The sequence below is a fragment of the Nipponia nippon genome, unplaced genomic scaffold (genome assembly GCF_047370975.1).
Source record: "Nipponia nippon isolate SJK-2023a ecotype South Korea unplaced genomic scaffold, ASM4737097v1 scaffold_4, whole genome shotgun sequence".
In the NCBI taxonomy this organism is placed as follows: Eukaryota; Metazoa; Chordata; class Aves; order Pelecaniformes; family Threskiornithidae; genus Nipponia; species Nipponia nippon.
In genome coordinates, this window is record NW_028262358.1 from 94,765,015 (window position 1) to 94,780,653 (window position 15,639).

Here is a 15,639-nt window from a genome sequence, read left to right on the forward strand (position 1 = left end):
TTTACAAATATGTTATGCAGATCTACAGAGCTGAGGATCTGGTCTTACACTAATGTTAAAGCAATGCTAATATAAGAAAAAATTAACATTCTAGTCTCTCATGTTTCTCAATGACTTAAACAGAAAAAGAAACCACTGAGACAAAAATAGCTTTTCTGAACTATTTTAGGGCTATGGAAGAAAAGCATACAAATAATGAAATTTGCTTATACTTTGAATGATCATCTCTGTACAGTACTTTTCAGTTTTGCTTGGTGTTTATAAAATGTAAATCTGTATAGCATTTTATAAAATTTTCATAAATTATCCACTGTCTACATTTACATCTGAGATGCTTTAGTAAATGTCAGTCTAGAAATAGAGAAATTAAATAGATAAATTAATGTATAATCTTCTGCACAAGTATAGCTTGTTAAAAGGTGCTTTATATTACGGTTTCTAGAAGCACACTGATTCTGATCTGGAATTAATCAAGTAAATAAATAAATTTACCAAATGGCAAATAAAGCTCTGTGTGCATTTGCCTTGTAAATACATCTGTAAAATATTTTATTAACAGCAGGTGGCAACCTTTGAAAATTGGACTGCAGCAGCACGGTTTTGCTTTTAAATATACAAATGCAAATTATTTCAGGAATGGTTTTATAAGCAGAAGCTGGTTGATCTGAATGTCTGTTTATTGAGAAGATTCACATTAACCTTCTCTTAGTGCTGTGCTTTTATAGAGGAAGTCTGCATTAACTATGGAAATTATAATTTGTTTAGGAATCCAATACAAATACTGTTTTGTACTGCTTTTCAAATAATGAATGTTTTATTAAAATTAAAAGGATCATTTGAGCAGTAAGTTAAATTTGGTTAACTTCTCCAGCATAGTATTATAATTTTATAACTACAAATAGTCCTTTTGTTGTTCTTTGAATGCAATGAGATTCATTGTTGTACTGTACTGCAAATACCTTGAAAACTGTTCTTTGATGACTGTCAAGGGATAAACATGCTGCCTATGAAAATGTGGGCTTGATAACATAAAATTCACACCTGATATATTTTCCATTTCCTGACCCAAAGCATCCCTGCCATTTAAGTCGTTTCTCTGACTAGCAGAGAACATAGCCATTGAAATGTCCAGAAGTCAAAGAGATTGCTAGATTGATTTTTGCTGCTTCCTTGCTTGCAGTTCAGAACACATAATTTCCCAAGTGAATGCCTAAGACACCCTACACTACTTACACCTTATTTTGCTATCTTACACCTATCCAAAAATGCATTCTTTTACTTTAGGACAATATGTCTTTACAGATAAAGATGATCAGATTCACCAGCTGTTCTTGTTTACTCATCACTTTTGAAGAAGCTCAAAAGTACACTCTTATTATCTTTCAGTGGGAAAGACTTAAATTTGTTGGGAGGGCAAAGTAAAAAGTGTTGCAAAAAAATTTAAGCATTATATTAAAAAAAGAAAGAAGTGTCTTTTCCATTTTAAATTTCTTTTTATAAAATATTGTTCATGTATTCATTTGTCCTATACAGTACAGAAGGTTCACTTTTTCCCTTATATTTACTGTACCGAAATTTACCCCAAATGTATTACAAAGATATCTCTTGTACACTGGATAAAAGGAATTCCATGATTTACAAAATCAGCCCTGATATTCTGAGAAACAGTGCATTCAGAGAGAACTTCTGCAGCAAATCATAGCCTCTCCAAATAATGTACGCATACCTAGGCAATGAAATATTTTTCTGATAACTTTCTATACAGTGGTATTTTGATTTATTTAAAACATGATGTGTTGCTCATATATCCAATAGGGCTAGTTTACACCTAGCTACATAAACACAGCTCTACTGAGAAAAACAGCAGTGACTTGTCTAAAGCAAGGCCAGATATGTCTCTCTATGGCTATTGCTCTATGGACATCGATCTTGTCTCTCCTAAAGATGACCATTAAAGTAAGCAAGCCGTACTGTAGAGCAGATAATAACAATGATTGTATTTGCATCTCACCAGGACACCTCTGTTCACTGCACCTTCTAACTTCCTCTCCGGTTCCTTCACACTGTTGCCCAGTCACAGCAGCACCTTGACAGATCCTTATCCGTCTCTCCCAGCCACCGTCACAGGATTTGGAACAGCCACTCCAATGGCCCCACTGATTCCACTGGCCATTTGCTGTTTGGAAAAATATAGTTACAGTGGTGACATAATGACAGTCCTAAAGGAGGATGTATGGGTTATTCTTTACTTGGGGAAGAGAAGAAAACCCCCCAGATATAAATAACAGTGATAGAAGTAGTAGATGTAGGTACATGGAAGATGGGGAAGTGTCTACTTGGCTCCTAAATATGAAATTGTTGTCTAAATGACTTGCATCTTGAGATAAAATAAAAAGAACTGGTGCACTTTAACTTACACGTAGACTGCAAAACAGACAATGTCCCTTTTCTATATTTATTTCTATATAATTGTATAGTGTGGTTGTATGGTAATGATACACATTTACAACGTGCAAAACTACCCTTTAAAAAAACTATATAAAAACATCTTTGCATGTGATTATTTTAGGAGCTTGATTTTTACATGCTCTGGCAGTGCAAATGAGGCTTAGAAGTAGGTATAAATGTAATTTACCTACCCTGGAAGGCTGCTTTTATAGTGCTGGAGGATCATGAAGTAGTCTCAGAGTAAAAGGGAATCAGGTCATACTTGTTCACTTTCTAGGTTCGCGAGACACTTTATCGAGTTTTTTAGGCCTCAAACATACCTTTCTAAAACTGTTGAATGTCCTTTAAATGGTGATAAAACTGAAAAGCTTATATGCAGCCTGTCATGCAGTTTCCGGACATATTCTTTAGCTTTTTATCTCCAAGTGGCTCATCAAATAAAAAAGAGCGAGGCCCCAGGCCTCTCTCTGGAGGCGGATGCTCTGCGCCTTTACAGCCCGCTGAGGCCTGCAGCAGCCTGGGAGCCTGCCGGCGCACCCCCAGTTCCCAGCTCAGAGCTACCGGCAAGAGCGGCCCCTGAGTCTCTCCTGAGCAGGAGAGGCAGAGCTGCAGCTCCCTGCGCCAGTCGGTACTCACCGGTGCACTCGGGGTTATAGCACTCCCGGCTCTCGGCCCAGGGCCCTCTGCACTCGGAGCCGCCGTGGGCTGCCGCCGTGCACTGCCGGCTCCGCTGCTGGGTGCCGTTGGAGCAGGTCACCGAGCACTGGCTCCACGAGCTCCACTCCTGCCACTGTCCGTCGACTGCCGCGGCAGGCACAAAAGAGATGGACACAGCAGAGTTACCACCTAAGCCAGACAGGGCCTCATGGCTTCCTTCTAGGTTAGGGGGTTTCAACTTAGGCCTGAGTGCAGCCCTTTGGACTGGGCCTAGACTGAAGATGCTTCCCTTCTTACAGCAATCAAATACAGAAACCGCCATTATGAGCTACTTCAAAAAAATGTAAACTGTTTTCCTTTTTCTTCAAGTAAAGAACGTTTCATCTCCTCTAACTGTACACTGATATAACAAAGGATAAATTATGATTTTGCTCACATACCGTATGGTTTGAAAGGCCTTATTAAAAGCAAGGCCTTATTAAAAAGACTGGTCTTGTCTTTTTAGGCAGAAGTGGGGGCCAATCTTGTATCATGTAAACCCTGAGCCCTTCAAAGTGATTTATTACAGCTGCAATGATCGCTCAGATGTGTCAGCTTATAAGATTATTGGTCCTGACTGGGAAATGAGGTGTCTTTAGTTGAACAGGAAAAGGAAAACAGGAATTACCACTTTGCCTCACATACAGTCTCTGTTCTCTATACTTATAATGCTGAATATGCTTTTATCATTCATCCTCCCTGTAAAGTAAATGATACCAGTTCTTCAACATTTTTTTGAGATAAAATGTAGGAGGACAGAAATGGCCTGCCTTCCTCCTCAGGTCTACTTCTGTGTTTGCATATTGCATAATCTTCTTTCTGAATTTGTCAAGTTGAATTTTTAAATGATATAGATATGGTGACCAGTTCTGTATTTAGTATTTTGTATTAGCCCATACATTTGAGTTTGGATGAATATTCCCATGACTAAAAGTTTAGGACTGTTATTTTTAATTTTGTATATCAGAAAGCTTCTTGAGGTAAAAGAAAATATTAAAAACCAAAATAATAAAAAATATAAACCAATTAAGTTCCTATACAAGTGAAAAATTACATGGTCTATAATAGATAAGATGACTAGACAGTATTTTTGAAACGGGGTAAGCATTATGAAATGTGTTATTACTGGTTCTGCTAATTCAGAATCCTGTGTTCATACAGACTTCAGCATTCATCAGTTCCTCATTGCACCTGCAATTACCCAATATAAACTCAAAATGTAGGTTGTAATCCAATTTTGATTAATACTCATCCTTGAAAACCTGTTTTATAACTACTATTGCCATAAAAGCACCACTGCTGAAAACAAGTAACTTCACTTGGCGCACTTGCAAACCCCTGACTTCAGGATTCTTTTAAAGAAAGGTTGGAATAGCAGCTTCCTAAGTTGATGGTGTTAATAATTAAAATAGGAAGCAGAATCTTTAAGTCAGTGATTTAACATACTGTGTCTGTATGGGTGCACCACTGTTCAGTGAAATACGGAGGTGAACTGTTTTACTGTTGTCTGTCAGTAACCACAGAACATTTCTAACAGTTCAATGATACTATCTGTATCTCTAATGCCCAGGATCTCAGCAACCAGTGAATTAAAGGAAGAGAGTTTTTGAGGCTTTTTCCTACAGTCTGTATTAAATATTCTACATAATGCCTGGCTGTGAACAACTGCTCAAGGCAGATGCTTCTCAAGCTATGAAGCTGCACCCTGATAATTTATTCAGCAGAAAATGGAAGTCTTTCCAAACATGGAAGCTAGTTGCACTCATTAATCATAAAAGCTTTATGTGAAGAGGAAAACATTATGGAAATTACATTTCAATGCACCCTCTTCAGTTTTATTCATTGCTATATGGTATTATTTAGGGTAGGAAAGATTGAATCAATTATTATAGTGTCTTTGGAGAAAACTCATTCTGTGGCTTCTCATATATACATCACCCTTCTTTATCTTTAGGAGCAAATAGCATGTGAGTTTTCTATTTCAGAAATACCGTTAAAAGACTAAAGATTTCAATATGAAGATTCCCTTATAGAATTGAGTATTTAAATTACAGCAAATCTTAATATGCAGCAAAGATTTAAACTGTTGCTTTTAAATGCAACCAGTATATAAGTTCTTCTGGTGAAAGTCATTTAGGTACAAATGAGTGTTTAAAATCCAGAATTCTCAAATAACTGCTTATTTTGACAGATTAGGTGTAGTATGTTTTGTGTTTCTTTGCAATACTGAAGTGAACTGAATGCATTAATTTCTTCTCTGCTATTTTTATTTGGCATTTCTCTTGTTGTCAACTCTGCTTCATACTCATATATCATGTTAATTTCTTTTGTGTAGGCACATGTAAAATTGCACAGCTGTCAACTTGGCCAAAAACTGGATTAATTTAAAATTTTTGCAGCTGCATTCAAGACTAAAACTTTTCCACAAATTTTGTCCTAAAGTTCATGTATACTTTGCTGACCAGAAAAAAAGCAAAGTTCAGGTTTAATAAAAATCTTAAGAAATTTAGTTTTAGTTCTGTGAGGCACTAAGTTCCAGTTTTTCCTCCATCTCTGTTTTCAAATGATCAAACAACCATTTGCTAATGAAACGTCCATCAACCCTTTTCAGGAAGAGCTCCAGTCACGGAGAATCTATTTGCAGCAGTGTTGTGAACTGTGGATATTCAACACGCCCACTGCAAGGGCAACGTTCACACTGTGAGACAGAACTCATGAAAGAAATTTCTCAGATTACAGCTACCTGACACCTTTTTAATACCTAAGTATTACAATGAGTTCAATAACCATAAATCATTATTTTATATATACATAATCTCCTTTATGGTTATTGAACTCATTGTAGTACTTAGGTATTATATACATATATACACACACATATATACATACATATGTATATACATATATACATACATATATATATATACACAAACACATATTGAACATTTTGGTCAAAATTAATCATAACCTATGGACAAAAGTTTTCAAATAAATTTTGAGAGAATAGGTGATTTCTTGAGTCAGTTTCAGTTTCCATGGATGGAACGTTTAACATGAAGCCCACACATTGTTTACTTGGTTAGGGGTGGTTTTTTGAAAGTGGTTTAGCAACTCCCAGAAATGAGGCACTTAAAATTCTTACCACAAGGGCTTAACTGGGATTCAAATAATGCCCTAGCTTGTGTCAGCCTTTCTCTGTGCACATATGCAAATAATACCCATTTTGCATAAATTAATAACAACTAAAATTTTATGGTTTCCCAAATACGTTTGTTGTATGATGAATAAATAATTACAGTGAACCTCTAAGCAAACATAATTCAAACAGATATGGTGGACACAAACTGTGTGACCTCTGAATGTCTCCCTTTAAGTCACACTCAGAAAGTTGTTTGCCTTTTGGTTCTCCAAGACCCATCCTGAATCAAGATTTCCTACACAACATACCGTGCCCTACAGAGAGAGTATCTTGAAGAAACTAAGAATTGTCTGCTTGTGTAGTATCTCAGAGTTAATATCCTAATTACATCCTTTAATCACTACAGTCAGAATTATGAACAATATTACCATGCCTACTCACTTTGCATAACATTCTTTTTTCTGTGTGCAAAGAGCAATAAAAGAAATCACAAACAACCCACATTGAATGCACTGTAACAAAGCAGAGAGTTGCTATATGAGCTCACCAGGGCAGAGTGCAATATTGCAAGGTTTATGTTGTGTTTCAGGTCCATCACATGATCTTCCCCCATACTGGGGAGGTATACATGACCTTGTCCTAGTTCTTTGGCCTCGACCACATGTGAATGAACACAAACTCCAAGGTGACCATTCCTCCCAAACGCCATGTACTGCAACAAACCAAACAGATTTTAACCAGAAACAGACACACAAGTTACAGAAGGATTTCAAATTAAACAAGATCAATGTTTTAAATGGGAATTATTTTGCCAACTTCAAGGAAATCAGTACATAGGTAATCTTTAGCATTGGCAAATAAAGCCTTTATAAAATTTAGTTAATTCCAATTTTAAAAGTATATTTTCTGTAAAATATATTTAACTTTGAACCATTTTCTTTAATTTTTAAACTAACCTCAGTACAACATTTTCTTTTATTTCATTCTTTTAAGAAAGATGGCTTTCCTTTTTAAAATTTGGTTATGATATCTTTGGTGCCTGACTTGAGATATGTTTAATAGCCCTGATTTTCAGGAGACTAGTCTTTTTGAAAATCAGGCATATACTTTATGTCTCAAGGCAACTCTAAAAACTTGAAGCAATCAAAATAAAGCTTTCTTTTGAAAATATAGAAATAAATGCAATAATTTCTTACTGTGTCACCATCATAAATTGGGGCTGTATTCTTACAATTGTTTCACTTGTTTAAATTCTAGTGGAAACATGGCAGCACATGTGCTTGATTATCTACCTCAAAAATTCCAAGACCACATAAGAAAAGAGATTTGCGCTATTTCCTTACATGAACATATTGATTGATTTAACATACATATTAATACATGCATCACTCCATCTTAAAAAAGCATTCACTCAACATACTTCAAACACCTTCAGAGTACACAATAAATTACAAACACATACCAATATTTTTATATACAAGTATTTCATAAAATTAATATAAAGAATCATAGAAAATGCATCTTTCTCTACCTTAAATTTTTTCCACTGTAGAAGAAACTAATATACAATATCCATATGAGCTTATATACCATATGCATTCCCTTTTCAGAAACAATTGGAGTTAAATTTTCAGAAAGTTCTCTAATATATTATAGTTAAGCATGTACATAAGACAATTCCATACGTGCATTGGTAAAACAGCTCCTTAAAAATTGAAAAAAATACTGCAAAACAAACTTTAGTTATTTTTCTTCTGCTTAAATAGAAGCAGTTGCACAGGTTTAAATTAGGCTGTGTGAGAACAGGAATGTAGTAATGAGGACTGTAGTAATGCTAGGCATTCAAGAAAAATGCAGACTTAGTACCCAGACTGAGCATCGCACTCGGTATCATATAACTGTCTGTTTCTGCAACTCTGTCTGTTTGAAGGGTGTCTGGAGGGTGAAACAGTGTACAACATCTCAGTGTATCATTGGTAATGGTTCACAACATTACAGGAGAAATAGATTTTCTGTTTTGTCCTCACTTTTTTTCATCATTGTGAAAGAACTTCTCATGTGTAGGTTTCCTTTGCCCTGAAGGCACATATCACCTGCCCAGTTTCTACAAATAAAACCCTTTTCTTGTAGGGATCAGAATAACATTTCCTGAGGTGAAAATTGTTTGCCTACAGTGCGGAAGGAGGTTCAACTCCCTGGCATATTATCACGAAATCATCAGTAAGATCACGGGGAATTCTGCATGTAAGTGCGTGCTATTGCATTTCATTAAAAGTAAGGATAATTGCCATTTCAGATCCTATGTTGAGGTAAAAAGTTTGTTAGCTAACTTCTGAGAAATCGTACCTGACAGAAAATGTCAAGCTTTTTTCCGGAAAGTTTTTAACCCACTAGATAACAGCTCAATTGATGAAAGTTTTTTAGTTGGTCACATACAAATGGTCAAAAAGCACTTTAATTATTCCACATTTTACATGGCTAGCTTTATTAAAATTATCTTATTCTAAATATCACATCAATCTGCATTATGTTAGCAAAAAAAACCCCTCAGGAACATTCCAAATTAATGTTAAAGTGACAGATTTTAGTCTAGTAATTTTAGAAACCTTGATTAACTGTGTCATTTTGGTCAAAACCAGAAAACCTAACTCTTCTAAAACTAATAAATTGATGACTATATCTGCATATAATCCCTTATGTTTCATGTTTTCTTAACAGGTACTGTCCCTAGACAGCTACTCTGATCCAGCCATATGATCTGAAGACTTTTTTCTCATTGGCAATGTATTAGATTCTGAATTCAGATGTATCTGTAAGACTCCAAATTTTGTATCATATGAAAAAAATTGAGAAACCAATTTCTCAGATCAGATTCCACACAGTAGTCCGCAATAACAATGATATACTTTCATCTCCTGGTTCCACAATGGTTCATCAAGATGCTCAAGTACAATAACAAGAACTTCCAAAAGTACAAATCATAGCAAATCAAAATTAATTGAAACTAGAAAAAGATTATTCTGTAAAAAAATAATAAATTAGAAAGCTCTAGACACTATGTAGTCACAGGCTGAGGTTTTTCAGGGTACATATGAGTTTAAGTCTAATGTTTAATTTCGAGTTTTGATTTGCTGCTTTCAAACTATTATAAGTTAGTTGTCTTCATTTAAAAGTGACAAAAACATGAGCTGAGGGGCTCTTTAAAGATACTGTCTTCAGCCAAAAGGTTGTATATCTCTTCTGGCAAGAGTGACTGCATATTAGCAGCAACACAGAATTCTTTTGCGATTTTGAATCTGAACATAAGCCAAAACCAACATATTTCACTTTGGGTAGACTCAAAGTTACAGCAGCCTCTATCTGTTTGTGGTTTAAAGTAAGCTGTGTCCAAAATCATCTTCTGTGACAAATTTTAGCTCATTAACTAAAAATGTCACAGTACCTTCTTGTATTTATACACTTGTATGACTGAAACTAATAGATAACTAATAAAGTCAAGGATAGAAAAGGCATAACACTAAGAAAACGACCAAAGTCAACAAACAAAATATCAAGGAGAATCAATCTGTTCAATGCATCACAGAAGTGTCCAGTATTATCCAGATCAGCTTTAGAAGAACATCTTAATTTAAAATTTCTTACATTTGAATATTTTTTTCTGATATTTCATTTACATTTTCTTTCTTTAATAGAATTTTCTAAATACAAAAACCCCTATAACATCTGATGAATTATAGCCAGATGAGCTATGCCAAATCACACCAGATGGAGAGCTGGCCCACAGAGGAGTTACTGTTTTCTATAACACAGTTTCAGATGCAAGATTCATTATTTGGGACAAAAATATTCAGATTATTGCCAATTTATCTGTCAAAAACATTGCTAACACAACAAGTTTGGATTACTGCAGACCATCTTTCCCTTCTCTCTGCCACTCTGGGAAGCTAATCATGTTGAAGTGAACACCCACAGTGTTCACAATACACAACTGCTGTGAAGTGGGAGGAGGCGTGAGGCCATGCTGGCCTTCATCCTACAAGCATAGTTTGGGAGATTTTTATTGGGGTTTAAATGCTTTTGATTTGTTCAGCTTTAAACTGAACAGATATTGGAAGGCTATTATGGCCACTGACGTTTCATTGTAAGTGGTATCATAGTTTAATATGGCTGAATAACTGCATCTTAGCAGAAGCTATATTAAAGGATTTTTTTAAATTCAATTAGAGGGTTTCTATGCACAAATTTAAACTCACTTAAGTGTTATAGTTTCCTTTAATATAGCTGCAATTGTCCAGTCATAAATCTTTCTTAAGTTCATAATACATAAACTCAGCAAACTTTCTGACACCTGCCCTCTAACCTTCATGTTTAAGCCATACAGCTATTCTACTTCTGCCGTGTCTTTTTCTAATTATAAACCTAAGTTTTCCTTACTTTTATTTTCTTTCTTTCAAGTGAAGGCCTGAAATTCCAGAGCATAGAGTACTGACAATAAAGCTACAGGATTTAAAAAGATAGGACTAATTTCTCTGTAATGATTTTTTTAGTGTACTATGCAGGCACAGAATACATCAAAATGTGTAACATTGCAGCAATATGGCTAAACTTCATTGAAATGAGCCCTGAGAAAAAAAGGGAGATAAGTAAAGCAGTCTTAGCATATCACACCAGCCAAAAAAGAGCTTTTGAGCATACAAATGTTTGAAATGGTTTAGGGTATTCCTACTCCTGCCATGTCTTGCTTTACCCATAAGCCTGAAAATGCTGAGCTTCAGCTAAATTTTGTGGTAAAAGTTGTTGAAGGCACTGGAGAAGGATAAATAGAACTAACTGAGATGATCTGCAGGCATGGAAATTACATGTTCTTTCTCTTTGAAGTTTTAGCTCTGTTAGAAATGATCCACTAAGCTGAAAGGAGTTAGTGGCACTGCAGTACTGGATCCTGAGATGTCCTTGCTTACAAAAGAACCAGTAACAACACTGGTTGCCTGAGCTATGTTTTGTTGCCTGCTATGCTGCACTTTTCTAGAAGGCTTTTGATTCCAAGACTGACTGAATTACCCAAAGGACTCCTGCCTCTGAAATAGTATTAGTCCAGAACAAATATAAATAAACCAAAATTTGTGTAAATAATGGTTCCTTCATGACTTTACTTGAATTATCAGGAGTACTATTTTGAAATTCAAGGGTTTATTTCAATACTAATATATATATATACACACACATATATATATATTTATAAAATTATCAAGTTGGTGAATCCCATTCTCAAAATTTTTCAGGACAGTGAGATCACAGAGAGAGGTATTCCCTAGCAACCCAGTGAGTATCTTGGACACTAAAGGGAGTATACAGAGGCAACAGATGAATATACTCTGGAAGCCTTGCATTAATATTTTCAAGTTTAACAGGTTCTCTTGAAGCTTGTGGATAGATGCTTGAAGTACATTCCAGTAGGCCGTTCTGCATACTTCTTTTTTTTGAAGGTGCAACTTTTTGATTAGGAAACATTATTTAGCTCTCAAAATGCACCCCCTTCCCTTTTACTAATCATGCAAATATATAATGAATATGCCCCAGTAGATTTTGTATTTGTAGATTACAAGGATAGCCCACTGTTATTTTTGTATGTTTATTGCTTCTAGTTTATGCTCTAAAATGTAACAACTTGGTGTATTAACAGAGTCCAAAAGCTGTATGGAATGAATGGTACAGCTCTGGGTACGTAGGCCAGATGCCAGCTATGTGTGCGTATGTTTGGATTGTTTTGTTAAACTTGTGTTTTAATTATACTAGTGTACAAACCATGCATTTTGTTATGCATGCACCAGGGGTAATCCTGAACTATGCAGCTTTCTGAGTCAGGATACATAGTATAATGAGGACAGAGGATATTTAAGCTAAAAATTAAAGGAATGTTTAAAAAATTAATGGAGCTGTGGCTAGGAAAAGCACATTTCTAAATTGCTAATCTTGCGCACTGCCACACAGTAGTGACCCTGTCACCAGACAGAGACCAAAATAAATTAATAAGGTTGTTGTGATTATGTGAAACAACATGTAAGATTAAGCCCAGAAGACTAATTATTTAGGAAAGGTAACTCAAGATATATAAAGATTATCAGAATCAGCTGTGGTGATCTGAAAAGGAAATATCTTGGCAATATCACTATTAGCCAGTGAGAATTGGTAGCCATTGCTCATACTGGATATTTGGAAATAAAAGCCATACCCTACAGTGGGAGTTCATGTGTAAGGAAAGAGCTCCTTTGTGACTTGAAAAATATGGAAGAGTCTTTTTGTGTAAGCATTGTTTAGAAGTCTGCTAGACAATGTGATTTTTAAGAATTAACTTTTTTCCAGTTTACTTTGACAGCAAATTAATTACCTTGGCTTTTGCATCACAAGGATTTTTTTGTTGTTGTTTTGATATGAAAAGTTCTCATTCCTCACTGGAGAGAATGAAGATAAAATTCTGTAAAATTAGGTGATTTAAACGCCTTGCCTCTTCTTAGGTAATACAAAATGAGCAAGAAAGCAGGTAGAACCACATCTCATTGTGAGTGCTGGACTGTGTGTTTTCATGTTCATCCTTCATGCAGTTTCAAAGGAATCTTTATATTTGATTGTTTGGAAGGTTTTTTCTTTTCTTTTATAGTTCCCTTTTTCAATTGTTATTTTTATACTTTCAAGTTGAGAATTCTTTTGCAATGTATCCTACCTCTGGCAGAATGTAAGTTAGCCTAACTTTTTTAGAAATAGCTGCCATTTTTGGATGGAAACACTTTAAGTGATCGAATTCAGCCCTGCCTGGGGGTTTCTACTCTGAAATATTAGAAAATCTCATGTGAATTGCATACCTAAAGCACAGTAGTAAAGCATTAGGTGCTGACAGCAGTTCTTATTACAGTGATGGTTTATCTAGATAGAATCTTTTAAGTTGCTTTCCATTACAGATGTTCCCTAAATGCTTATGATGCTGACACACAGACTCTGATGGGATCACATATGCACTTCCTATTGGATACTTTTCAACACATAGTAACAACATGAGAATCTGATTCTATGTCTTTTTACTCATTGAGATAAAGTCCAGGGCAATCTCTGCATATGACAGTCTAGTTTACTTCAAAAGTAGAGTGAGCTACCCCAGAAGCTGAAGATGGCTCACCACCCTCTTGGGATCAAATGTTACAAAGAGCTGAGGAATTTGTGCATCTGAAGGTGTCACAGCAGGGGACCCTGTGGTCGTAAGGTGGTCGAGAGGAAGCTGTGGGGGGATGCACCACCACAGAAGGTAGGCATATAATTTTTTCTGTTTCAGACACAGCAAAGGAAAATGAATGTAGTCACAGGGCCATTTGCTTCCCATCCCAGATTAATCAGATCCACAGGTAGACTCTAAAGAAATGAGATGTGCCCTTTCAGCAACTAACTCGAACATGCCTGTCTCTTCTTAGTGTATAACTACTGCTGAACTACAACTATGTCCAGATCTCTGAGACAAAAGGAGTAGGAAAACTGTGATGCAAGATACTGATGACCTTTACCTTGTGTCAGATGTAAGAGAGTTACTTTTTGTCTGATCTTTCTTCCTTTGATGGGTGGCTGTTGCCCTTTCTTGCCAGAACAATGTAAAGGAAAGTCCATGAAGGCATTTCTCTGCAGAGAACATTGTCTGGCCCATTGCCTAGAAGACAGTACTCTAAATGGTGATACAATTGCAGTGGCGAATAATATATGTTAACTTAACCCATCCTGTTAATCAGTCTCTGCTTTTTAATGTATTTGTGATCTGGATTTCTTCCCTAGTTTGTATTTTGTACTTACGCTATACCTTCTCTTTTATGAGTGAAAATTAGAAAAAATAGACTTTTTTAAAAAATCTGAAACTGTCAGAAAAAAGGGACTCTTGTTCCATCTCTTGACTGTTCTGAAAGTAAAAATAACAATCTACATGACGAAATTTCACAGCTGAATGGAATTACACTTCTCTGCTCTAACTGAAATGCCCTTATGAAATTCATGTTAAAAATAATAATAATAATAATAAAAATATATAGTTTCAAATTCTTATCATTATACAGTTCAAAAACATCCACAATTTTATTTATTGGCTGCTAACACTACCTGGACAGAGGGCAGTGTTATTGCAAACCCTTGATTCTCTTAAAGGGCCGCTGCAGTGTGTCCCGTAAGGTGATACACAAGTTCTGGTTCGCACCTGCGACCCTTGACCACAAGTAACTGAACACGTACTCCACTGGGCCCACTCTTCAACACCAGATTCACCTGTATTCAAGACAACAAACAAACATGAATATAGACATAAGTATTAATGAGACTTTTTTTTTGCTGAAGCTCATTATCGTCTGCTCTTATAAATCAAAGAAAAAAGTACCATACCAAGATAAATATTTAAAAGTTCATGGAGTAAAGCAGCTGTGAAAATGTGCAATGAATAGAAAATAAAGACACCTACAATGCTGCAGTCACATAACACCTGTCAGAGAGAAACACTTTGATCGCTTAGCATCATTTACAACTTTATGAGTACTACTGCCCTTCAACATTTTAGAAACAACACTGCCCTCAGGATGCTAAAGGAACATAGACAACTCGTTTTATATAATAGCAAGGGATTTATCTTTGATATCTATACTTATCACTCTAGAATGAAGGCTAGGTAATAGTTTAAGGAACTCAACCAATAAGGGAATTCTGATTTAAAAAAAACCAAACAAACCAACCCCCTAATTTCTTATCTTTTCTTCAGCAGAGGAGAGTCATCTAGCATTTGAGAGAAGTTCCCTGGCAAAGAGAAGAACTTTGCTTACCAAATTTTAACCTGAGGGGTGGGAGGGGAACTTTGGTTTGATCATCTACTGCACAGATCTGCTCCTGGCTTTTGACCTACCGGTGTGCTAAACTCTTGGATGTGCTAGACCTCATTACTGCGTATAGTATATACCGCTATGTTCAAAATTGTCAGATGTGATTTATTAATACTGTACATTTGAATAGCATTTTTTTTATTGTTGAGAGGTAGCACATTATATTATTTCTATTTTTTTGAAAGCAAGTAATGCATAAAGTCTTCTTGCATGGATGTTCAGGAAAAAATGCTTACATTTAGTTTCTGTGAACAGCCCTACACACAATTCTGGAATTCCTTTCCCAAAGGCATTCATGTTCAGAAAACTGGATCCCTTGAGTATTCTCAGAATAAAAATGCAGAAATGATGTGAATATACCTCACTGAACAATTTGAGTAAATAATTGTGGATTCATGTTCACCTTCTTCCATTAAAAATCCGTATAAAATGACATACTGAAGCCTCTCTTACACCCCTGAT

The 15,639-nt window shown here is 35.7% G+C and overlaps 1 protein-coding gene across 6 annotated transcripts in view; it reads right to left on the reverse strand.

The window, feature by feature from the left end:
• The window catches only part of ADGRB3 (adhesion G protein-coupled receptor B3), a 465,784-nt gene that overhangs the window by 263,625 nt on the left and 186,520 nt on the right, over positions 1–15,639 (reverse strand). For all 6 annotated transcript variants that reach the window (XM_009475647.2, XM_087776085.1, XM_087776087.1 and 3 more), the window contains 4 exons: positions 14,414–14,575; positions 6,831–6,995; positions 3,085–3,249; positions 2,012–2,176 (listed from right to left, as the gene is read on the reverse strand). In XM_009475647.2, the coding sequence (XP_009473922.1) occupies positions 2,012–2,176; positions 3,085–3,249; positions 6,831–6,995; positions 14,414–14,575 (657 nt within the window). The remainder of the gene's footprint in view (positions 1–2,011; positions 2,177–3,084; positions 3,250–6,830; positions 6,996–14,413; positions 14,576–15,639) is intronic.